Source organism: Scylla paramamosain, chromosome 35 (assembly GCF_035594125.1).
Source record: "Scylla paramamosain isolate STU-SP2022 chromosome 35, ASM3559412v1, whole genome shotgun sequence".
NCBI classification, from domain to species: domain Eukaryota; kingdom Metazoa; phylum Arthropoda; class Malacostraca; order Decapoda; family Portunidae; genus Scylla; species Scylla paramamosain.
Window position 1 is genome coordinate 5,007,501 of NC_087185.1, and position 26,040 is coordinate 5,033,540.

Here is a 26,040-nt window from a genome sequence, read left to right on the forward strand (position 1 = left end):
AGAGAGAGAGAGAGAGAGAGAGAGAGAGAGAGAGAGAGAGAGAGAGAGAGAGAGAGAGAGAGAGAGAGAGAGAAATAAAACATACATAACAACAAAATAACCGTAATTTAAAAAACACTGTACTACTACCACCACCACCACCACCACCACCACCACCACTACTACTACTACTACTACCACCACTAATACTACGCACACTACACCCTTTGTACACTTGCAGGAACGCTCACTGACAGCTGGCCACTTTATCCCAGCCTTTGATATGCTAACCGGAATTATTTGATGCATGGCGCCACTGCTGCAGGAGGAGGAAGAGGAGGAGGAGGAAGAGGAGGAGGAGGAGGAGGAAGAGAAGGAGGGTAATACTGACTAACATCATCAAGAGGTTACGGAAACTGGGAAATGAGTGACAGCATTTCAGCCATTCTCTTCTTTCTCTTTGTCTCTTTCCATTCCTCCTCTTTCTTCCCTCTGTTCCCTCTTGTCTTTATCTGTGTGTGTGTGTGTGTGTGTGTGTGTGTGTGTGTGTGTGTGTGTGTGTGTGTGTGTGTGTGTGTGTTCTGCCTTGCTTCATCCTGCCTTGATCATCTGCTAGTCAAGAGAGATCGAAACCCTTTGTCTGAAGTCACTTTCAGACGCGCAATGCTGATGGAAAACAAGAAAACAGGAATGGAAGCAACAGATGAAAGAAGGGCAGTGAGGGTGGTGGAGGAGGAGGAGGAGGAGAGGATGAGGAGGAGGAGGAGGAGGAGGAGGAGGAGGAGGAGGAGGAGGAGGAGGGGAAGAGGAAGAAGAGACAACAGTAACAACAAATATTACTACTATTACTACTACTACTACTACTACTACTACTACTACTACTACTACTACTACTACTATTACTGCTACTACTACAACCACAACAACAAATACTACTATTCTTTAATCTCTACAGAGGATAAACAGACCAACAAATGGACAAGCAGACACACATGAAAACAAACAAAGAGACAAAGAGACAAACCACCTACACCACCACCATCACTACCACTACTACTACTACTACTACTACTACTACTACTACTACTACTACTACTACACTCCCATCCCCTCCTCCGCTCAACACACACACACACATCACTTCACACAACATTACGACCAGTTAACTCAACACACAAGCTCTTCCTTCTTCTTCCGCAGCAGCTTCCGCCACACCATCTCTCTCTCGGCTCTAAATGAAACAATTTGTCTCAGGGATTCACGCACCTCGATTCGAACCCAAAGTGGAGATGAAATGAGATATTCTTGCTCATTTTCCTTCCTGGCATTATGATGTTTCTTTCACGCATAATTAACACACACACACACACACACACACACACACACACACACACACACACACACTCTCTCTCTCTCTCTCTCTCTCTCTCTCTCTCTCTCTCTCTCTCTCTCTCTCTCTCTCTCTCTCGTGGAGGCTGTAAGAAAACATAACTATTTTTTGCTAAACTCAAAAAATGTTTCAACAGCTAAAAAGATACAGGAGAAAAATTAAAAGAAAAGAAAAAGAAAAACAGTGTAATATTCTAAAATTCTATTAATACAGGAGGAGTCGCAACATATTCCGATGCAAAAAAAAAAAAAAAAAAAAAAAAAGAAAAGAAAAAAATACACGCAACAAAACAAAACTCCACAAAGTTGTTTTTTTTTAGTTATTTTTTTGATCGCGCGTTGAAACTTTCATGCGAGAGAGAGAGAGAGAGAGAGAGAGAGAGAGAGAGAGAGAGAGAGAGAGAGAGAGAGAGAGAGAGAGAGAGACTGCAACACCTCTTTCGCATCACAAACAAGAGGAGGAAAATAGAGAGAAAAACAAACCCTATCTGTGTGAGTGTTTGTGTTTTTGTTCCCAGACTCTCCCCTCCTCTCTCTCTCTCTCTCTCTCTCTCTCTCTCTCTCTCTCTCTCTCTCTCTCTCTCTCTCTCTCTCTCTCTCTCTCTCTCTCTCTATTTATCTATCTCCTGAGGGTGAAGAAGTCATAAATATTCTCTACCTTATCCCGCATCTTCTCGACCACGACCACCACCACCACCACCACCACCACCACCACCACCACCACCTCCTCCTCCTCCTGCAATGCATATTCGATGGAGTAATTCTAAGTCGCCTGGTAATATTGCATAGTTCTCGATAGAAGCGTGAGGAAGCAATTGACAAACGAGGAGGAGGAGGAGGAGGAGGAGGAGGAGGAGGAGGAGGAGGAGGAGGAGGAGGAGGAGAGACGTTCCTTGCGTGCATTTCCGTGTGTGTGTGTGTGTGTGTGTGTGTGTGTGTGTGTGTGTGTGCGAGTGTGTGTGATGGGCAGCTTCCTTCGTCTGAGTCCAAAATTCATCATCATCTCTCTTAAGTAATGATATTTCTAACCGCATCCGACAGGTGGCTCCGAGAGAGGCCGGCAGAGAGGGAAAGATAGTGTGTGTGTCTGAAGGGAGATTAAAGGGCGTTGATGAGTGGGAGGTGGTGGTGGTGGTGGTGGTGGTGGTGGTGGTGGTGGTGGTGGTGGTGGTGGTGGTGGTGGTCTTATTCTTATCATCGCCATTTTCTCTCTTATTTGGTATTATAATTATCCTTATTACTATTTCTCAGGTATAATGGATGCAATTAGTGAAGATAAATACCAATAAAAATGTACAGATTCCTTTTTTTGTTTCTATATTTTCGCTCAGTTTTTTTTTTAAGATTCCTTCTTTTCTATCACTTTACTCTATTAATATTCCAGCTGATTAATCACCAATAACTCAACCAAAGCCATCAAATTCTTTACCAATCCATACTGTGTTTCCTTCACCAACTTCTTTTTCAGTTCATCATCTTTATCATCACTTAATTGCATTTTGAGCGAACTACTCACCAATAACTCAACCAAACCCCATTATTTCCTTTACATATCCATACAAACATTTCCTTCACCAACTTTTTTTTTTTTTAACAGTTCATCACCTTTTTCATCATTGCATTTTCGAGCGAACTTCTTACCAACAACTCAACCAAACCCATTATTTCCTTCACCTATCCATACTGCCTTCCCTTCACCATCCCAACCCTTTCCTTCGTCCACTGATCTCACTTGGCACACGGACACGCTGCTCACCACCTTCCACGGCGTCTCTTTCCTCCCTCACGACACTCACGGACAACATCAAAACACTTCGCATTGACTACACAACATCGACTCTCGTGTTGCTGTTAGAACATAAGAACATAAGAAATAAGGGAAGCTGCAAGAAGCGACCAGGCTTACACGTGGCAGTCCCTGTATGAAATATACCTACCTATTTCCACCTATCATCCCCATCCATAAACCTGTCTAATCTTCTCTTAAAGCTCTCTAATGTCTTAGCACTAACATAATTACTGAGTCCGTCCCACTCATCTACCACTCTATTTGAGAACCAATTTCATCCTATCTCTTTCTTAAACCTAAATTTACTTAAACTTCTAATGCAACATGTCACCCAAAGTCCATTTCTCTTTGATTTAGAATGATGCACTGTTCTTTCGCATTGCAGTGCATCCGGGGGTTTCTAAATTAGCGTTATCGACATGGGAGGAGAGGAGAAGGAGGGATGAGAGGATAGGAGAGAGGAAGGAGGGAGGGGAAAGTGAGGGGGATATATGAGGGAAGCTGGGTGATGGAGCGAGAGAAAGGTTGACAGGGTATCGGAAAGGGGAGAGAAAGGGGAATAGGGAATATAAAGGGGAATATATAATGAAGACAAAGGGTTAAGGAAGAGAAGGAAAGGGATCTGAAGGGATGGGCTTAAGACAAAGGAAGGAAGGAAAAGAGATGAGGAGGGCAAGAATGAGGTAAAGAGGGGAATGAAGAAAGGAATGTGGGCAAGGAAAAGAGGAGAGATAAGCTTTAGAAAAGGAGTGGTAAGGAAAAGGGAGAAGGAAAAGGATAAGAAAAGCAGAAGATAATGGGGTAAAGGAGAGAAAGGGATATGTTAGGGGTTGTTCCATCTAAAGGAATTAATGCAAGGAAGACAAAGAAGGAAGAAAAGAAATGAGGAGGAAGAGAAGAGAAAAGGAATACTCTAGAATGAAAAAAAGAAAAAAATTGAAAAAGAGCGAGGCTAAATATTACTATATAATAAAAAAAAGAAAATTGAGGCAAGGGTGAAAAAGACTGAATACTCTAAAAATAAGAGAGATAAAACGAGGACAAGAAGAGTGAAAATAGGCAAAGGAAGCACGGAAACCGATCTGGAATAAGGGAGATAGGAGAGGAGGGCAGAGAAGTGTGAGAGTGGACAGGGAGAAGGTAGGATGGTGCAGGGTGACGTATCAGCAGTAAAACACTTTTGAGAGGTACTTTAAAACTTGGTCTGGAAAAGGTAATGAATAGAAGCCAGAGATTTATGTTCCTCATTACTCCTCGTCTGTAAAACTTATGCGCTTACCACTCCACCTGCTCCCTCCTCTCACTCTCACTCTCTCTCACTCTCTCCACCTTGATTATCACACCTGTACACCTTTCCTATTTCAAGTACAACAGGTATGAAACAAGGGTCAGGTGTAGTGTGGATTTCAATTAAAATACATTCCTCTTATCTCTTCCTCTTTCTTCTTAATTTTCATGTGTACTTCGTCCGTCTCTCTCTCTCTCTCTCTCTCTCTCTCTCTCTCTCTCTCTCTCTCTCTCTCTCTCTCTCTCTCTCTCTCTCTCTCTCTCTCTCTCTCTCTCTCTCTCTCTCTCCCTCCCTCTTAAATGATAGCAGGTAAAAGAGGGCAGATGCAGTGTTAAGTTTCCGGATACACTCTACGTATTTTTCTCTTCTCCTCGGCATCACTCTGTCTTCCTAATTTAAATCTCTAACTCTTTTTCTCTCTCTCCTAAGTCAAAAATAGGTAAAAGTCAGGTGTAGAGTAAACTTTCAAATGCACTTTAGCTATTTATCTCTTCTGTTCCCAATCTCTCTCTTTCTGTCTCTCTCCTTTATTCTTCTTCTTCTCACGTCAAACAAGAACAGGTAGAAGAGATCAGGTGTAGTGCAAGCTTTCAAATACACTATAGGTATTTATCTCTTCTCTCCAGCATCTCTTTCCTCTTAATCTACACCTTTCCTTCTTCTCTTTCTGAAATCAAACAAAAAAAACAAGTAGAAAGAAGAGGACTGGTGTGTGTTTGCAAATATACTCTAGAGATTCCTTCCTTTCCAGCATCCCTCTCTCCTCTTAACCCTTTGACTGCCACTTGGTACATCTTTCCTTAATTACTAATCACTGAGAAATCTTTACTTGTTCTATAACCACATCCATTCTTTAAACTGAGCTATTCATCTTCTTTTTTTATAGATGCTTACAAAGTTTTCATGCATTACTTCTGGTGCTATTAATTGTTTCGTATTGCAGTGAAAGGGTTCATTCAAATCTTTAATCACTTTCATTCCTAACTCAAACAAGAACAGGTAGGAGAGGAGAACAAAAGCAGTGTAACTTTCCAAACACACTCTAGTCATTCAGTCCTTCCTATCATCCCTCCTCTTAATCCACATCTACGTATCCTTACCTATTTCTCACCTGTACCCATTCCCCTTTCCTTCCCTCACAGTCCCTCACACCTCCCCGTCCTCCCTGTCCCTCATAACTCCCGCCTCATATGTACTCCCATAAGCACTACAGCTAATTGTATAATCACAGCGAGGTCATTTGTGGCAATTAATGGATCGTTAAATCTGAAAATCGCTTATACATAAACTTGCCCGGATTAGAGGATAAAGGAGTGTGCGGGGGGATTAGGGTGTTCCATTTGGGGTGTAAAAAGGCGGTAAAGAGGAGGTTCCATTGCTCTGTTGACATCGAGGTATGGGTTTCTTATGCTGCTGTGGAGTGTGTGGAATGTAACGGGGGAGGAAGGAATTGAGGGGAGGTGGGTGAAGGAAGGGTGAGTGGGTGGGTGGGTGGAAGGAAGAAAGGGTGGCTGAACGGATGGATGGGAGGAAAGTTGGAGAATTCACTAGGAAAAGGAAGGAAGGAAGGAAGGAAAGGGGAAAATATGACGTGAGGGGAAGAAATGGAGGGAGGGCGTTTGAGAAAGAAATGGAGGTGAGCATGGAAAGGATTCACTGGAGGAACGAAAGAAGGAAGACAAGAAGGAAATATAGGTTTTGAGATGTAGGAAGGTAGAAGGAAGGAAATATTAGAACGAAAGGAAGAAATGGAGGGAGGGAGAGCATTTAGGTGCGTGAGGAAGGAATGGAGAATATTGAAGAAGGGAAAAAAAAAAGAACGAAGGAAGGAATAAAGGAAACAAAATATACAAATAATAAAAATAAGATAGAGTAAGATAATAACAACTACAACTACAAGAAAAAAATGAAAACAAAATTACAGAAAAAAAAGATAGAAAAAACGAGGTCAAATAAGAGATACAGGGAAGGAGGTCAGGTCACGGAAAGAGGAGGTCATAAAGAAAACAAAAAATGAAGTCAATAATTGATCAGAGGAAGAGGAGGAAAGAGGAAAAGGATCAAGTAGGGAAAAGGGGGGTAATAAACTGAATAATAAATTGTGAAAGGGAGAGATAGGTGAGGGGGAAGTCATAAAGGGGGAATGGGAAGAGGGCAGGAGAAAAGTGATTGAGGGAGAATGGGGTCAGCAAGGTCAAGGAAATTGGGGGAAAAAAGTCTGGGAAAAAAGTCAAAATGGCGTCCAGTTCTAACCGAGGAGCGATTGGATAAAAATTCCTGCCGGTCTGTCCATAATAATCTGAGTCTGCTGAATTATTGATAAGTTGGCTGGTTTGAGTTCATTTCTTACTTTTTTTCCTTTTTTTCCCTTTGGGTTTTCACTTTATTTCTCACTTGGTTTCCCTGGAGGAGGAGAAGGAGGAGGAGGAGGAGGAGGAGGAGGAGGAGGAGGAGGAGGAGGAGGAAACCACATACAAGCTTTTCATTTCTTCTTCCTTTATTTTTGGCTCCCTTTCCCTAGAAGAGGAGGAGGAGGAGAAGGAAGAAGAGAAGGAGGTGGAGGAAGAAAGAGAAGAAACCAAACAAAAATGGACTAGTTTTCAGTTAATTTCCTTTTTTTTTCTTTTTAGTTTTCACTGTATTCCACGAGGAAGAAGAGGAGGAGGAGGAGGAGGAGGAGGAGGAGGATAAAGAAGAAGAGGAAGAGGAAACCACATAAAAGGAAACGATTCACAGGGGGAAAATAAAATACCCCAGATTTGCATGACGTAACTCTGAATGGGGTAAAAATTTTCACCCTAGATTTCCCTGACATTTGACAGTCTTCAGAATTATAGTCATAACACGTAAGAAGACGAGAAGAGGAAGAAAAAGGAAGAGGAAGAAAGAAGAGAGAAGGAATAAAGAGGGAAAGAGGCATGGGGATTATGTAAGAGGAAGACCATGAGGAGAGAGAGGAATAAAGGAGGGAAGAGGAGAGAAAAGATGATAAAGAGGGAAAGAGAAGAGAGGGTTAGGTAAAAGGAAAGACATAAAAAGAAAGAGGAAGAAAAAAGGGAAATGGATAGAGGGAATAAGTGATAAAATTAAGAAGGAAAAATAAAGCAATGAGAGAAATACACATAAAGAAAATGAGGTGTGAAGAAATAAAGGAAGAGGAGACAAAAGAAAAAGAAAAAAATATCAGAAGAAGAGGAGAGAGAAAAGGAGAGAGAACACAAGAAAGAAGAGAGACCATAAAAGGAAGAGGTACGAAAAGAAAAAAAAAAGAAGAAAAGAGAAAAAGGTAAGGAGGTGAAGGAGAGAAGAGGGAGGCCATAAAAGAGACGAGAAAAAAGAATGAAAGAAGAGGAGAGAAAATTAGAGAAGAAATTAGGATTAGAGAAGAGAGATGAAGAGAAGAAAAAAGAGATAAAACAGAAAAAAAACGGAGAATGCAGAAGAGAGAGAGAGAGAGAGAGAGAGAGAGAGAGAGAGAGAGAGAGAGAGAGAGAGAGAGAGAGAGAGAGAGAGAGAGAGAGAGAGGGGGTAAGAAACAAGAAAGAAAATAATGAAAAAAGAAAAAAAAATAAGATGAAAGAAAACAAGAAAGATACGAAGAGAGAAAATAAAAAATGATAAAATACAAAGAAGAAAGAGGACATAACAACAAGAAACACAAGATGAAAGAATAAAAGAAGACGAGGGAAAAGAAGATAAGGAGGAGGAGGAGCAGGGAGGAGAGATTCACAAGGAGGGAAGGAGGAGAAGGAGAACAAGGTGGAGAGCTGCAAGGTCACGTCTCAGGAATCCAGGTCAGGTGTTCTACTTACCTGAGGCGAGGCGGAGGCGACAAAGGACAGGTGAGATTACAGGTGGATTAATTAACTCACCTTTGCCACTCCGGATCATAGGAACACAAAGGAAGAACAAGCAGCAGCAGATTTATTGGTCCTTATCGTGTTTTTTCTTGACTATCTGATCTAAACAGGTTTTGGATAGTTAAAGATACTACAGGTGAAGGCTTCCTCCTTGTCAACTATTAAAGGTGTGAAGTGATTAAAGAAAATAATAAGTATTTTTTTTTCTCTCTCTCTCTCTCTCTCTCTCTCTCTCTCTCTCTCTCTCTCTCTCTCTCTCTCTCTCTCTCTCTTGTACTACATCCTTTTATTTGCCTCAATCTTTCTTCCTCTTCCTCTTCCCCCTCCTCCTCCTTCACCACTTTCTCCTCAATCTCCTGCAACTCTTCCTCCTCCTGCTCCTCCTCCTCCTCCTCGCCAATACATTCAATACAGAAGGAAGATAGTTTTATCAGTCCCAGAGCACCATCCATCAAGAAAAGGAGAAAGGTGAAATGCTATTTTCTTTCAAAGAGAGAGAGAGAGAAAAAAAAAGAGCTTACGATTTTATCTTCCTTTTACTCTTATATTTCTCTTTCTTTCCTCCGGTTTTTGTATTCATGTTTTTTTCTTTTATCTTTCAGAATGAGTAATTGACTTTAATCATTTCACTCCTTTTTTTACTTAGTTTATATTTTGGTTTATCATTGCAGGTGCTATTATTTTCCCCTTCTTTTCAGCTTACTCTTTTCATTGTTCCCCTAATTTAGCACAATTATTCTTCTCCATCATCGTTATCATCATCCCTCCTCCTCCTCCTTCCCCGTCTCCGCCTCCTCTCCACATATTGTCTTCTTTCCACCCTCGTATTTACCACATTGTTCTTCCTCCTCCTCCTCCTCCTACCACTATTGTTTCCTTTCAGTTATCCCTTCACCACCTTGTCCACCAACACTATCTTCTCCTCCTCCTCCTCCTCCTCCTCCTCCTCCTCCTCCTCCTTGGGTTCGGTGGGTGATCCATCGCCAAATAATGGATCAGGCACAGTTTTATGCCCCCCAACCCAGGGAGATACCCCCCCAGCAATCGACCACCCCCAAGGCCCCACCCACCTCTCAACCTCTCCCCTCCCACGCCTCCCACTCTTGCCCCTCTCAACACTCCTCCGTTTTCTTTTCACTCCCTCCGCTCCTTTACTCTTCCCGTTTTCTCTTCCTCTGTTCCTCCTCATGTTTCTTTTTTCTTTATTCCAGTTTCTCATTACTTTTTTTTTACTTTCGTCTCTCTCCTTAACCTCTTTCCCCTTCCCTCTTCTCTCTTTCCTGTTTCTCCTTCGGTTTCCCTCCTCCCATTCTCTTCTCTCCATTCTTCCTTCCTCATATTTCCTTTTCTCCATTCTAGTTTCTCCTACTTTTTTTTCTCTCGTCTTTCTCTCTTTCTCTTCTCCTCTTTCCTTCTTTCCCTTCCTCTCATGTCCTCCTCTACTCGTATTCCTTTTTTCCTCTCTTCTTTCCTCCTGTTATGTGTCTTCTTCACCTTTCTCCTTCCTCCTCCTCCTCTTTTCTCCTTCCTCTTCCCCTCAACTTCTTCCCGTCCTCTCACAAATGCTTACTCTCTCCTTTCTTCTTCTTCCACCTTTCCTTCATCCTTCGCTTCCTTCCCTTCCTTCTTCTCATCTAACAACACTTTGAAGGGAAAGAAGGAAGGAAGGAAGGAAGGAAGGAAGATCAAGTGAGTGAAGTAGAATCAGTGGTAAGGAAGAAAGGAAATATAAAGGAATAATGGATAAGAAAAAGAAAAAAGTAGAAAAAAAGGAAGAGAAAGAAAGAGAAGTCACAAAAAAAAAAGGGGGGCGTGGCTGGGGAAAAAATATACATACACAGTCGAAAAAAATAAGTCGAGAGAAAAACGTTGTGTGAGAATGAAATAAAAACACGCACCTAAAAAAAAAAAAATGAAAAATGGAGGACAGGAAGAACAAGGATGAAGGGAGGGAGAGAGGGAGAGAGAAAGAGAGAGGGGGACGGCGGAAGAGGGAAGGATGAAGAGGAAGTTACCAGCGAGAGAGAGAGAGAGAGAGAGAGAGAGAGAGAGAGAGAGAGAGAGAGAGAGAGAGAGAGAGAGAGAGAGAGAGAGGGAGAGGCAGGTTCAAGGGAGCTTAAACATGTTCTGGTGGTCAAGAAAGAGGGATTGGAAAGCTTAAAAACGTTGTCCTCCCTAAGACGCGGGATCTGATCGTCTCTCTGAGGTGTTGGAAGCGACAGCGGCAGACTCAAGGAGACTCCGCCGCGTCCCCAGGGAAAATAAAACCAATTGGACGCCGCCATCTTGGAAATGTAGTAGTAATGGTTGTGGTGGTGATGGTGGGGGTTGTTGTTGTAGTAGTGTTAGTGTTATATTTGTCTTGGAAATGTAATAGTAGTAGTAGCAATAGTAGTAGATGTTGTTGTTGTTGTTGTTGTTGTTGTAGTGGTCCTATAGTCCTATACTTATTTGATAAATAGAGATACATTCCTTGCTTAAAGAAGACAGACTGTGTGTATGTTAATAATATCTAAGAAAGGGTATTTTTTGTAATCATAAAAATATATCAAACAGAAAACACACACACACACACACACACACACACACACACACACACACACACACAAGTACGCCTGGAAATTTGAGTGGCAAGAGGAGTCGAAGTCGGAGTCGAGGAGGAGGAGGAGGAGGAGGAGGAGGAGGAGCAGGTGGGTCGCAGCATTGTCTTCCTTCAAGTAACTAAATTTCTGGGCAGACTGCAAACAAACACCCAAGCAAACACTCTTCGCTTGCAGATCGTTTTATATGCAAATCCTGCCCGGAGTAATTTGGGTCTGCAGGCGCTTTAATTGCTTGTGACTCACAGTTTCCGCCATTTTCACCTGACTCGCCAAAACTACAAGCGCCCACGCACACACACACAAACACACACACACACACACACACACACACACACACACGGTAGCTAATGACAGTGAATTTTTAATGTTGCTGAGGTAAAAGTAGTGATAGTTGTTGTAGTGGTAGTAGTAGTAGTAGTAGTAGTAGTAGTAGTAGTAGTAGTAGTAGTAGTAGTAGTAGTAGTAGTAGTTTTGTTTTTCCAGTAATACAAATAGAGAAAAATAAAGATATCCACAACAACAACAACAACAACAACAACAATAACAACAGCAGCAAAAAACAAAAACAAAAAACAACACACACCACCACCACCACCACAAAAAAATAATAAAATAAAATAAAATAAAAAAAATAAATAAATAAAGAAAACTCACTAACCTCACAATTTCCTAAAAAAAAAAGCAAATTTCCTGCCCTTATTCCCTGAACGCACAAGAGTCGCCTCAGGGAGTCAGTGAGGCGCCGATGTCACACTACCAAGGCAGGACACAATAATACACAGACTGCTGACGTGTATTCTAAGGCCTGGAATCCCTGAATTTTACTGAGGCACAGATCCCGAGGAGAAAGAAAAATCGGTCGGCGTAAATTACCAATGAAGAAGAGGAGGAGTAAGAGGAGGAGGAGGAGGAGAAGGTGGTGGTGGTGGTGGAGGTGGTGGAAGAATACGAGGCAAGGCAACAAAATGAAACAAGTTGGGAGACCAGTGTACCTGTGAATTTCTAATGAAGAAGAAGAAGAAGAAGAAGAAGAAGAAGAAGAAGAAGAAGAAGAAGAAGAAAAGAAAAAGGAGGAGGAGGAGGAAGAGGAGGAGGAGGAGGAGGGGGAGGAGGGGGAGGAGGAGGAGGAGGAGGAGGAGGAGGAGGAGGAGGAGGAGGAGGAGGAGGAGGAGGAGGAGGAAAATAAGAATAAGAATAAGCAAAAAGAATAATAAAGAGAAGAAGAAATATAAACAACAACGAACATAAACAACAAATATAAAATTCACAATTACAAAACCTCCACTAAAAAGTACAAATCCAATAAAAAAAAAAATCACGTTTACTACACAACCTCACCAAAACACAAATAAATCAATAAACTTCACCTCACATTTTTACATTAACAACAAAAAATCACGAAAATATTAAGAGACCAAACTTAAACTCATTTCTCATACGATATTTTCATTTACATAACGACAAATGACAAACGACATTGGGTTACACAAAAACAACGATGTATATAAAGGTAGTAAGTGTTTTAAGTTTGTGTGAGTAATCTATCTCTTTATCATAACTATTTCACTAGTATCCCTTTTCCTTCCTTTCTTCTTCTTTTTCCTCTTTTCCCTCCTGCTCCTTCTCCTCTTCTCTGTCCGTGTTAAGTCTGCCAGTAATCTTTTATCAACTATCTCTTAAAAATCCTCATAATTCTCTCACTTCTATCCCTTTTCCTTCCTTTCTTCTTTCTCCTCCTTCTCCTCCTCCTCCTGTTATTTTCTCCCTGTTCCGCATTAAGTCCATCAGCAATCTTTGTCAAATTTCCCTTACTTTATCATAATTTAGTCACCACTGTCCTTTTTCTTTCCTTTCTCCTTTCTCTTCTTCTTTTCCTTCCTCCTCCACCTCCTCCTCTTCTCTGTTCCAGTAATCTTTATCAACTATGCCTTACTTTATCATAATTCTCTCACTACTGTCCCTTTTCTTTCCTTTCTCCTTCCTCTTATTCTTTTCTCTTCCTCCTCCTTATCCTCTTCTTCTCTCCCTGTTCCGCGTTATTTCCTCTGATGAATGTGCCCTCCAGACTGGCTCCCTTTATGCCCGACAATAATATTTCGCCTCGCCGCCTCATTTCTTTGGACAAATATAAGAGGAACCAAGAGTTTGCCTACGGGACAACTTTTACCGCGTTTAATTTGGGGGTTATTTTTTTCTTTTCCGTGTAAGTGAGAGTTTTTGTGGATGAGGAGAGAGAGAGAGAGAGAGAGAGAGAGAGAGAGAGAGAGAGAGAGAGAGAGAGAGAGAGAGAGAGAGAGAGAGAGAGAGAGAGTATAACTTCCATGACAAACCAAGGAAGTAGATGAAAAAAATAACTGACGGAAAAAATAAAAATAAAAATCAATAAAATAAAGAATAGGAAAATAAACGAAGAGGAGGAGAAAGATGAGAAGAAGATAAAGCAAATAGGGTAGAGGTAGAAGTAGTCAGGAAGAGAAAGAGGAGGAGGCAGTAATTCAGTCATTATTGCTTCGCTGACACTTTCTCGACGCTATCAAGGAAACCGCAAGCAGGAGGAGGAGGAGGAGGAGGAGGAAGCAGCATCTTTGGTAGTGATGAAGGCGCGCCCTGTACCCTCGTCTCCCGCCTTCCTGCAACACCACAGCTTCCTTCATCTCCTTTGCCTTTCCCGAGAGAAATTTATGAGCGTCTTAAGCATTGTAAAGATGAAAAATCACAATAACTTGATGCTGCAGGCGTGAAAAATCCTTCCAACCGCCGCTCCTTTCCTCCTCCTCCTCCTCCTTGACTTTCACACCCTGTCCTCCTCCTCCTCCTTCTGATTTCTGAATAATAAAATGTATATAAATCTTAATATTATCATCATTGAAAATTACAGATCAGCTCTATGTAAGTGAATATTCTGTCTTATTTATCTAATTATTAATCTGGCATCAATAATGAATCTTTCCATGACTTCCTCTAGTTTGGCTTAAAAATGCATCGTTTTCTCTTAATAAAATATACAAATGCATCACGTTTTCTCTTACATAACCGAATGTCCCATTTTCTTTCATCAAACAGTAAATAAATAAATAAATAAGTAAATAAATAAATAAATAAATAAATAAATAAGGTTACAAACAGTTTATCAATAATCATAAATCCCTAAAGACACCGTTACAAATTCTACGATATTAATAATTGCACACACACACACACACACACACAAATAAATAAACAAATAAAATAATGCACAAGGAAAATTATAAAAATATATTCCCTAAAGCTGAGATGAATATAACGTAAATTCCCTGAAGCTCATATAATGCAATACTGAGGGACCGGACGGACCTTAGGCGCTGAGAGAGACGGCCCCAGAGATCCAGTAATTCCCTAAATCTTGCCCTAATTCCCCAGGTTTTCCCCAGACTAAATTGCGGTGATGTAATCGATGTTTCTTCTCCTGGCGGGATTCTGTGCCGCCAAATGAAAGGAAGATAATCGATTCTTTTGTTTTTACCTTTTCTTTTTTATTTTAGAGAGAGAGAGAGAGAGAGAGAGAGAGAGAGAGAGAGAGAGAGAGAGAGAGAGAGAGAGAGAGAGAGAGAGAGAGAGAGAGAGAGAGAGAGAGAGAGAGTGAGTTTACATCTATCCAGACATAATTCTTCCTTTTCTCTTTATTTTTCCTCTTCTTTCTCAGAGTGGAAGCTCAAAACATTGGAACAAAAAAAAAAAAGAAAGTTAACAAGAACAAACTCGAGGAAATATTGCATGTCTATCTATCTATCCATTCATCTATCTGTCTGTCTATTGATCAATTCGCATCTGTTCTGCTTTTTCATTTTTTTTTCTGTGTATCATGTTTCTCTCTCTCTCTCTCTCTCTCTCTCTCTCTCTCTCTCTCTCTCTCTCTCTCTCTCTCTCTCTCTCTCTCTCTCTCTCTCTCTCTCTCTGTCTCCATCTGTCTACCTTTGTGTCCACCTGTCCACCTGACGAAGAGGAACAGGGAACATTCATGCATAGTTTCAAAACACAGATAAAAATCCACCCAGCATTTTCGGAGGCACGAGTTCTCGCCCCTGACTATGAATATACCAAAGCTACCCTCCCAAGCTCCCCTCCTCTCACCCCTGGCATCCACTCCTCTCCCTCCCTCTCCCTCTCCCTCTCTCTCCCAGCCTCTCCTGCTCTTTCGCCTCCTCCCCTTGCACCAGCACTCTGTCCCTCCCGAATATTGCATGTCCGACACAGCACGCCACAGCCTCCGCCCTTGCAATAAATATGAGTGGAGTCCTGCAGTGCTGAGGGACCCACGCTCACCTGCCTTCCCCGGCTACACCTGGCCTGCCTCACCTGGCCTGCCTCACCTGGACTCACCTGCCTCACTGTGCCTCCGCAATTGAGCATCACAGGTAAAGGTAATGTGTGTGTGTGTGTGTGTGTGTGTGTGTGTGTGTGTGTGTGTGTGTGTGTGTGTGTGTGTGTGTGTGTGTGTGTGTGTGTGTGTGTGTGGTTACATGATTTTTTTTGCTTTTCTTTACTTGAATTACGGAACTACAACTACTACTACTACTACAAAACCACAGCACGTGTACTAATCCTATGAGGCTCTACTAAATATAACTTGCCCCAATAATCGGTCATGCGTAATAAAAAGTAGAGAGAAAGAGAGAAGAGAGAGAGAGAGAGAGAGAGAAAACTTCCGAGACAAACTTTCCCTTCGTTTCCATAAAAGCGACTGATCATCGAAGTCAGATATTTTTCCGCTCAATATCACCGTTTTCTATGGTTGACTTTTTACGGGATACTTCGCTCACCCACCTCCCACGTCTTCCCGTCCTCTTCCCTCCCTCCCACTCGCTCTCTCCGCTCCTCCCGCCCCGCCCACACCCAGAGGAAAGGAACTAGATGTATGGATGAGCCCGAGGATGTTTTATTGAGAGGATGTGGGTCGAGGTTTGAAAGAAATGGATATGTACGTACGTTGCTTTCACTTCCCAGAGAGAGAGAGAGAGAGAGAGAGAGAGAGAGAGAGAGAGAGAGAGAGAGAGAGAGAGAGAGAGAGAGAGAGAGAGAGGGGGGGCAAGAACGATATTTTTTTCGTATTTTTTTGCTGAGAAGTTTAATTTTCTTTTATAGTTAATGATTTACGATTAGGTTTCTGTATATATTAGTGTTAAGAATAATGACATAACTTGTATTTCATTTTTGTCTATCGTTTTGTGGGAATTTTCTTATTTTCTTCGTTTTTTTTTCTAATGTTCACCTTTTTTTTCCCCATGGCTCTTTCCCTTTTACGTTTCCTTCAGCACTATTGTTCCCCCCCCCCCGCCCTCTCTCTCTCTCTCTCTCTCTCTCTCTCTCTCTCTCTCTCTCTCTCTCCAATAAGGAATCGATGGGATCCATTTACGAATTTGTGACCATCATTCCTCAGAGGCTGTGAATGCTGGTCCACTCACTCCACTCTCCACCCGCCCTCCACACACTCCACCTCTCTTCTCTTTACTTTTCTTTTCTTACTTTTCTCCTCCAGACACTCTCCTTCCTTCATTTCTCACTCCTCTCTTCCACTTATTTTCTTTTCTGTCTTCCACTAGATCCACCTAAGCTTTATTATTTTTGTCTCTCCCTTTTTATTTCTTCTTTCCTGTATTTTCCATTTTTTATTTGATTTTTTTTTTATTTTCTCTTCTCTACTCACTTCACTTCTTCTATCTTCTACTTATTCATCCACCATTCACTCCTCTTTCCTTTAGTTCAGTTCCTTCTTTATTTACTCCTTTCCCTTTTCTTTCTCTCTTTTCTTTATTCCATCCTTACTTATACCTTCCTTTCTAATCTTACACTCTTTCTCATCTTGCAGTTCTATGTTATTTCTGTCCTTCCGTCCTCTTCTTACTCTATCTCTATCTTTTACTCCTATCCGGTTTTCTATCACGTCTCATTTCCTTTTCATATTTCTCTTCTTTCCTGTCTATCTACCTCTCCTTTTCTGTTCTATCTTTTCGTTTACTTTATTTTTTTTTATCTAGTCTTACTAATTTAACCATCAAAGAATCTCCAGTTTTCTCTCTATCCTTCTCAACTTCCCTCTTCTCTCTTATCTCTCTTCTACCCACACACTTTTTTTTATTTATTTTTTTTCTATTTTACAACACCTTGAGAGTCTTCCATTTCCTCTGTATCCTTCCCTCCTTCCCTCTCACCTACTCCTCTTCTCTACAGGTAAAAACAGGCACGATCCAGTATCTCTCCCCTTAAGGACGCCCCTCGACCACCTACAGGCGCCGTCAGGTAAGGCAGGTACTCAGTAAACGCTCCATTAAGCAAATAGTTTTCCTGTAGTCTAATGAGATTCTGTCCCCCCTGGTACCCCTCTCTGCTCCCCGCACTGTCACCTTCTCCCTCCCTTGTTCCCTTGTCTCTACTGTTCCCCATTCTCTTGTTTTCTCCGTCACTTTTCCTTATTTTCTTCTCTCTTATTTTTTTCCTCATTCCCTTCTGTTTCTTCCTTACTGTTCCCATTTTCTTGTTTCTCTCTTTTACTTTTCCTTATTCCCTCATTTTTCCCTCGTTTTACCCTCATTGTTCCCCATTTTCTTGTTTCTCTTATTTTTCCTCATTTCCTTGTTTATTTCTTCCTTTAATATTCATTATTCTCTTCTGTCTCTCCCTTACTGTTCCTCATTTTCTTGTCTCTCTTACTACTGTTCCTCATTCTCTTTATTACCTTTTTGTCTCCTCTCTCGTCTCTTTCAGCATGTTTATTTCCTTCCAACCGTTTCTGACAGTCTATTTCCGTCCACTGTTCTGTTTCAGTCTTGTCTCTTCGCTGTTACATCTGTCAGCTGCCTTTTTTTCAGCGTTCTCCGTCTATCAGCCTGTCCCTCACCCGTCTCTCTTGCCTATTTCTATTTTCTGTCCTCCTGTCTCCTTTCTCCGTCAGTTCATGAGTACTATCCCACTAAAGCCACTTTCTAGCATTCGTACACGCCATTTCTCTACTTCGTTAGTTCATCAGCGCGCCCACTACCTGTTCTTCTTTGTGTTCCCCTCGCCACGCCTCATCTCCACCTGCTTCACCTACTCCATTACCTCTAGTCTAGCCCTCACCGCCACTCATTTCTTACAGGCTTCATTCACGTCTTTAACTACTTTTCCTGCGGTATATCTGTTATTTAGTTTATATTTCGTCGCCGTGAACTAAAGACGAGACGTAGCGAAGTATGTTAGGTCAGTTTGTCGTTATTACGGCTAACAAGCGATCATGCACCTCTGGCATAGCTTCAAGGAACGATACGTTGTTTATAGAGTTAAGTTTATATAGTTAAGTGTAATGGGCTATGTATATATATTTATCAAGGGAGTTACAGAGATACCTTGGAAAATAGTGAAATAATTAGTCTTCTGGTACATGGCATCTCCATTACCTCCTACGCTACACATTTCTATACCAAACATTCGTATTCTCTCATAAACAACAGTAGTCACAAAACTGCAGTTCTTCTTTAGAGTGTACTTTAATACTGCGGCTAGTTTAGAAAGTGCAATTAAAATACGTATGCCATTTGGTGAACGCTGGCAACTATCCTTAGTTGTGTTTACACCGCTAGTCCGCCCGACAGGCCAGACGGAACAAGCTTTATGTATTTCCAGTTCTCCCGCCACTTATGAAGCACCATTGATACATACTAAGTAATCCACAGTATCAAACCTCAAAATCAAGTACATACATACATACATACACTCACCAATTCCTTCACAAGACAGCAGGGTGATTACATCCTCTTCCTCACTGACTCACTGCTCCAGGGTGACTGTTGGCTAGCGATGGGTGGGATAGCTTGGGGTAACGCAGTGACGGTTCCCCATTGGCCAGCCGCCTTGTGACGTAACAAAGTGCTGTAGGGTGGGCAACCGTATTACAGACAGGGCTGCCACTCGTGTCCAGAGAGAGAGAGAGAGAGAGAGAGAGAGAGAGAGAGAGAGAGATTCCTATGGTTCAAATTTGAGTTTGCTCTAAAAATCTTGATGTAAATGAGCAAACGACCATGAAACAGAGAGAGAGAGAGAGAGAGAGAGAGAGAGAGAGAGAGAGAGAGAGAGAGAGAGAGAGAGAGAGAGAGAGAGAGAGAGAGAGAATCACCCACTCATCCCCCCAACAAATGAAACACACCAGTACAAAATAATTCATTTTTATTTGATAGAAACACTTTCATTTATAAACAGCCAAGACCATTGATCATACAAATCTGGGGGTCAGTCGGGGGAGGGTGAGCCCCGCGCGACCCTCAAGGCGCCGCGAGACCCACCACCTCGAGACCAACAGATATTATCCAAGCAGAGAAGAGAGGCAATTATTCATATTTATATATATATAGTATTGGGTTATTTGACGTGTGGATCTGGAGGAAGATGCTACAGGAGGAGGAGGAGGAGGAGGAGGAGGAGGAGGAGGAGGAGGAGGAGGAGAGGACAGGAGGAGGACAATGATGTGTGTGTATGTATATGTGTTGAAGGCGTGATTGAGGTAACACAGATAATATAAAAAGCGAGGGGGAAAAATGGACCAAATAAAAGATAAATGAACATAAAGGAAAGAAAAGATAGTGAAAAAAAACAAACAAACGTGAATTACAACCAAGACACATTTCGTATCTATAACAACCTGATGCTTGCAGTTAAAATAATATAATCACTGTAAAATAAATGTTGTGAAAAACATAAGACATCTTCAAAATTCACCGGTATGAATGATAAAAGAGGAACGTATAAAAAAAAGAAGAAAGAAGATTAAGGTAAGCTGATAGAAAATGATAATGACTTTTTTTGGGGGGGGACGGGCGTAAGTTCTCAGTTATACGAGAGAGAGAGAGAGAGAGAGAGAGAGAGAGAGAGAGAGAGAGAGAGAGAGAGAGAGAGAGAGAGAGAGAGAGAGAGAGAGAGAGAGAGAATGAATGCGAAAAAAAAAATGCAAATGAAAATACAAGATAAAAATAGGAAAAACGAAAGGAGGCCCCCACATCAACGCCAAGGAAATTCAGAAGAGGAAAAAAAAAAAAAAAAAAAAGTTGGGGAAAAAACGGATGAACAGACAGCGGGAACTCAGCGGGGTCAGCAAGGGTGCAAAACTCATCTCAGTCAAGTCCTTAAGAGTCTACCTTTGCGATCATTTCCTGAACTATGATCAATTATATACAAGGGAGGAGGGAGTTAGAGGGAAGGGGGGAGGGACACGCTAATTATTTACATGGTGAGAATTGCAATGTATAGTTGATGTTTTTTTTTCTCTTCTTATTTTTCTTGTTTGTTTCATTATTATTAGTTGTATTTACAGAAATCACATATAGTACAACATTAAAGAAACGTGGAGAGAGAAAGGAAAAGCTTGATTCCTACTCTTTCTCTTCTCTCTTTTTCTTTCTCTTCTTGCAGGAAATATAAATATGGATCTGTGTACATTACAGATACAAGCAGCAAATCTTTGGCAAAAATTCCCATACAAACGCATTATTATTAATTTTTTTCTCTCTAATTTTAGTTGGAAAATAAAAACTTCTTGGATTATTTTACAAACATCTATACTCGGTCCTGCTCTTCCGGTACTCGCAAGGACACCCACCCTTCTTATTGGTTAATTTTTAGCCAATCAGAGGCCCGGTTAACATGCACTCCAACCAATGAGGAAGGAGGTTCACAAGCACGAATTCTGAGGGCGGGAAGCGAATGCAGGATTGAGTAGAGATGACGAATGTATACAGCACTCATAAAACGTGAGTAGTAGTAGTAGTAGTAATAGTGTTAGTAGTAGGAGTAGTAGTGGTGGTGGTAGTGTCTTTAGTGGGGTCTAAAATACGGAGTGAAGGCAGCTGAAGGAAAGAGGGAAGGAAAGCAAGGCAGGTGGCGATGACGAGCCCAGACCAGACCACGGAAAACGAAAACTGGCAGTGGTCATTTTCCTTGACCAAGGGAGTGTTCGCCTCGCGCCAAGCGGCGGCTCACTCCGGGCGCGGCTCACTGGATTCCATTCACCTTCCTGGGCAATGAATGAATGAATGAACAGCGACGTACGTATGGATTATTTATAGTAGTAGTAGTAGTAGTAGTAGTAGTAGTAGTAGTAGTAGTAGCAGCAGTAGTAGTTATTCATAGTGTAGTGAAATTTGTATTTTTTTTTACTTATTGTTTTCCTACATTACACACTGACTAGCTTGACACTGAAATGATCCTACAGGCAAGATCTGGTGTGTGTGTGTGTGTGTGTGTGTGTGTGTGTGTGTGTGTGTGTGTGTGTGTGTGTGTAGACTTGACCTCTGGTGACCTCTGGTGTGTTGCCTTAACTCTACGTCGACTGACTGACTGACTGACTGTTGGCGTGACACCGTCCGCCTGCAGGTCATGTTTTCGGAGCAGCGTCCTTAATATAGTTACTCGCTAAGTCAAAAGTATGGTCAGGAGTGACTGGCTACGGTGGGACGCGGGGAACGAAGAAAACGGCGGCTACACAGGAGTAAATCATCAGGATGAGGAACAGCGCGGAGAGAGGAAACGGGAAGGAGTCGGAGATATAAAGTTAAATAGATGATTTTACACACTATTATTTACATAGTGAGTTTCTGAAGATATAAAAATGCGTAAACTTAATAGCACCTTGTGCCTTCCTCGCCGGGGCTGGCCGCCCCTCCCAAATAAACGATTTTTTCTGACGAACCTAACAGAAGAGTGGCTCTCGGCGAGGCGGTGCGCCGCGACGCTGCACACCGCTCGCCAAAACATGGGAAATTCTTGCTGTAAAAATAAAAACATCACTTGCAATTTTTGTTTAAATATTCACAATTCCTATTACTTTTACATCAGGTGTGACGTGACCGCACCCCGCGGGGCACACCTGGCGGGCCGGGGCGGCGGGGCCTTGGGGGCCGAGCGCCCCGCCCCTATCCTCGCCCCGCAGTGCCCCAGGCTCGTGGCGACGCCCGCCCCCGCTGCTGGTGGCGGCAGGTGAGGAAATGAGGGTGGAATGTGCCTTCCTCGCGCCGTGTTGCCGCGGGGCCGCGCGAGTGATCGAGGAAGTGACGAAAAACATTACAACATACATATTATTATTATACATACATACATCCATACATACACATAATAAAATAAAATACACTAATATCTTTGGTTGAACATTTGATAAAAGTGAAAAATAAAATTCTTTATAACACCGCCAAGAACTGCACGATGGATCCGGGGCTGCGGTGGGGGTGGGGGCATGGAGGGGCGTGGAGGGGCGCGGCGCCTGAGACACTGCCTGGTCGGTGATGAATCTTATATAAAAAATACATAAAGGTAAGCTGACTGAGGTGCGGACACTGATAATGTTGCTCGGTGGAGTGCGATGCGAGAGGGCAACCCGCGCCTCCTGGGGGCTGCCGGAGTACTCTACATATGTATACAAGTCACATACATATGCGTAAACAGACATATACATTTGCAGCAGCTACTGTAGGAGTGGGCATGAGGGGAGGGTAAAGCTCCTCGACACCCACGGTCTGCACTGAGGGACTGAGGCTCGCATGGCGCTCCAGTGACGCGTCTTGCCACTGCAGTGTCGTGGAGGGCGGAGCAGCCACAGTAAGGCGGGGCGGGTCGGGGCAAGCAACACAGGCACACGCACTCACTCACTCACACTTACTCGGTAGCTAAACGACACTCGTCCATTTTCATTGTCAATCGAAACCTATTTTATTTTTTACGTCGGGCGTCGCATCTGCTAGTCACCGGAGACATTCCGCGGCGCCGCTCGTGACCCTCCGCCGGCCCCGCGGGAGCCTGGCCCCGGCACCCCGCAACCTCGCGCCGCCGCCGCCACTCACATTCAAGCCACGACTACAAGTTTCTCGCGGGTCTGCGTTCCTGGAATAGTCTCCTCACTCCACTTTTCTTCTGTATTTTGGATTCACTTTTTAAAACACTTAACGGACGATAAAGGAGAGAGAAAAAAACTGTCTTCTCTTTCTGCCCGGGGGAGTTTTTTTTCCGTCCAAGACACACTCGCGTCAGTCTTCATCGTGGAAGTTTTAACATACGGTAATTACGTTTGAAGTGGGTTTAAAAAAGAATCTTGTGTTTTCGTAGGTGCTGTAGATACTGGCCTCTCCTCACAGCCACGGCCGTAGACACGAGCGGAGCGAGGCGCTGGCCAGTCCGGTCACGCACCGCCTCGCCCACCACCCCCCCGGCCGTCGGGCGAGGAACGAGTGGCAACAAGTGAGGACGAGTCTGTTGCTCCTCTCTCATTCCTCTTCCTCCTCTTCCTTGTCTCTCTCTGTCTCTCTTACGCGGGAGGAAAGTCAACCGGACGAAATGTTCAAGTCGAGAAGTGCTAATAAGTTTTCCTCTCCCATGTAATGTGTGTGTGTGTGTGTGTGTGTGTGTGTGTGTGTGTGTGTGTGTGTGTGTGTGTGTGTGTGTGTGTGTGTGTGTGTGTGTGTGTGTTAATTCTTCCATGCACCACCTTTTTGGCCGCAGAAAGGGAGGAACCACAGAGAGAGACGACGACGGGAGGGCGGAGGGAGGCCGGAGAGGAGCTAGCAGAGGCCCCTCCACCACTTGCGGCAGCGGTGGGACCTTCGGCGGGTCTTGGAGTTCCGTCTGGTCCTCTTGGTGTCCTTGAAGAAGCGGACGTTGGTGGGGTCGTCGAGCAGCGCTGGATAAGTCTCTGGCGGGTGGAGGTAGCGCGCCGTGTAGCTGCTGACAGACCCACGAGACAGGAGTTCCTCGGTCTCGCTGGAGGACCACTCGACAGTCCCAGGCAGACCCGAGGACAAGCGTTCTCTCTCCTCTGCCCAGGCGCGGCGGACGGCCAACTGTGGAGAGGGAGAACGGAAGATCAACACCATTAATCACCGTTACCATTAGGGCATTACCCTCAACACTCCCGCTGAAGTCATCCATTAGTTAAAATTAGAAACTCAGAAAGAATACACCACAAAGACTTTCTGGACGACGAAACTATTTTAAGCACCGGGGAAAAAGGAAGAAAAACGGTAAGGGACTGAGGAGAGAAGACACAAAGAACACACTCCTTTAGCGAGACGAAAGTGGAGTCCATCTGTTTGAAAATAGTCGAAAAATGAGAACGTTAAGCAGAGAACACACACAAAAAAACAATAAACAAACAAACAGACACAGGATTTTCAAACACCTGTCTTTCACCACACACTACCTTAGTCCCTCTTACCTACACTTAACAGGTAAACTCTCTCCTACCTGTACATACACCTGTCAACACTTCCACCACGAAATATAAGGCATCATACCACTCAAACACTCTCCTTCTTGTCTGATCCATTCACCCACTCGGAAAGGCCTTTCTTTCTCTCTTTCATGTATTTCTCTCATCCACCCATTCAAAAAATATAATCCTCCCTTTCTTTAAGTGTTCCAATCCAATCTACTCACTGAAAAACATCCTTCCACTCTTTTTAAGCCTTCCACTCTCATCCACTCATACAAAACATCCTCTTCCAGTCCTATCTACTTAAAATACATTCTTCCTGTCTTTTTTAACCCTTACACTCTCATCTACTCACTCAAACAACATAATTCTTCCTCACTTACACTCTGCTACTCGCATCCACTCACCCAGAGCATCCCCCTAATTTGTCTTCCACTCTTACCTACTCACTGAAAATACATCCTCCTGCTCTATCCTCTTCCTATCCACTCACCTTCTTTGCGTGTCTCAGGAGGCGTTTCTTCTCCTGCTGGATGGTGGTGCCGTAGCGGATGTGGATAACTGCAGAGGCGCTGTGTAGTTTCACGTCCACGAATTTGTCAGTACCCTCATCGCTCGGAGTAAGAGGCTGGGAGTTGGAAGATTCATGGGCAGTAATGTTGACCTCTCCTCCAAGACGGTGCAGTTGCGTCATGTCCTCCGCGGCCTTCCAAAAGTTCTCCTGCAGAAGCCACGGGAGAGTTGCAAAGTGAGGGAGCGTTGAGTGAGATGCGAAAGAGAGTGTATGGAGTTAAAAATGTGTTACGTAAAAGAGAGAGAGAGAGAGAGAGAGAGAGAGAGAGGAGAGAGAGAGAGAGAGAGAGAGAGAGAGAGAGAGAGAGAGAGAGAGAGAGAGAGGATACGAAGGCCGGAATAAAAGAAAGAAAGGAGTAGCAATGTTTGGAGGAGCGAAGAGGCGAGAGTGGAAAGTAAAACAGAAACAATTGAATACTTCCCATGGGGAGGAAAAAGGAAGAGAACGCGAAGAGGAATAGAAAAGAAGAACGCAGAGGAGAGCGAAAAAAGAGAGACAGAGAGAAAAGACAACAACACTAACGAAATGAAAACAAATGACTAATACAAATGGAAACAAAAGGAAGGAAAAGCCGAAAGGTATGTGCATCTATATATTTTTTTTCTGATACAAGAAAATAAAAAGCGGAAAAAAAAACTTGGAAGTGAAATAAGAACATTGACAAAGAGCGACCCAGTGACTCTCTCTCTCTCTCTCTCTCTCTCTCTCTCTCTCTCTCTCTCTCTAATAAAAAAAGTAATTTCAGAGATTCTAGAACAAAACCTCCTCAAGCAAACTGTTTTACATGAATACATTAGTTATTCAAACTTTATTCACGAGGTTGTGGGTGGTACAAGAGGGGGAGAGGAGGGGAGAGGGGGAGGAGAGGGGGAAAGAGGGGTGAGTGCAGGAGGGGGGAGGGAGGGGAAAGGAAAACTAAAACTTGAGATGGAAAAGATAATGACTTTGCCTCTTGAAGCGAAATATTTTGTGCACAATTTTGTATTTTCTCTCTCTCTCTCTCTCTCTCTCTCTCTCTCTCTCCTCTCTCTCTCTCTCTCTCTCTCTCTCTCTCTCTCTCTCTCTCTCTCTCTCTCTCTCCTTTGTGATTTATGTATTGTTTGTGGTAAAGAGATGTGTGTGATGATGATTCTCTCTCTCTCTCTCTCTCTCTCTCTCTCTCTCTCTCTCTCTCTCTCTCTCTCTCTCTCTCTCTCTTTCAAAACAATTTCATGTATAATATGATGACTTTTGTTTGGAAATAATTTATAGATCAAAGGAAGTATTGTGGATAGCCTGTATCTGACAACCTAACCTGCTCTCTCTCTCTCTCACTCTCTCTCTCTCTCTCTCTCTCTCTCTCTCTCTCTCTCTCTCT

At 42.9% G+C, this 26,040-nt stretch overlaps 2 protein-coding genes across 4 annotated transcripts in view; both read right to left on the reverse strand.

The window, feature by feature from the left end:
- The window catches only part of LOC135090591 (stAR-related lipid transfer protein 3-like), a 90,837-nt gene extending 72,118 nt beyond the window's left edge, over window positions 1–18,719 (reverse strand). For all 3 annotated transcript variants that reach the window (XM_063987481.1, XM_063987480.1, XM_063987479.1), the window contains exon 1: window positions 18,642–18,719. The gene's annotated coding sequence lies outside the window, so the exon portion shown is untranslated. The remainder of the gene's footprint in view (window positions 1–18,641) is intronic.
- A 350-nt stretch (window positions 18,720–19,069) lies between these two features.
- The window catches only part of LOC135090404 (teneurin-a-like), a 336,834-nt gene continuing 329,863 nt past the window's right edge, over window positions 19,070–26,040 (reverse strand). Inside the window, 2 exon segments of the mRNA XM_063987158.1 lie at window positions 19,070–23,738; window positions 24,603–24,830. Of these exon segments, the coding sequence (XP_063843228.1) occupies window positions 23,460–23,738; window positions 24,603–24,830 (507 nt within the window). The 3' untranslated portion in view covers window positions 19,070–23,459.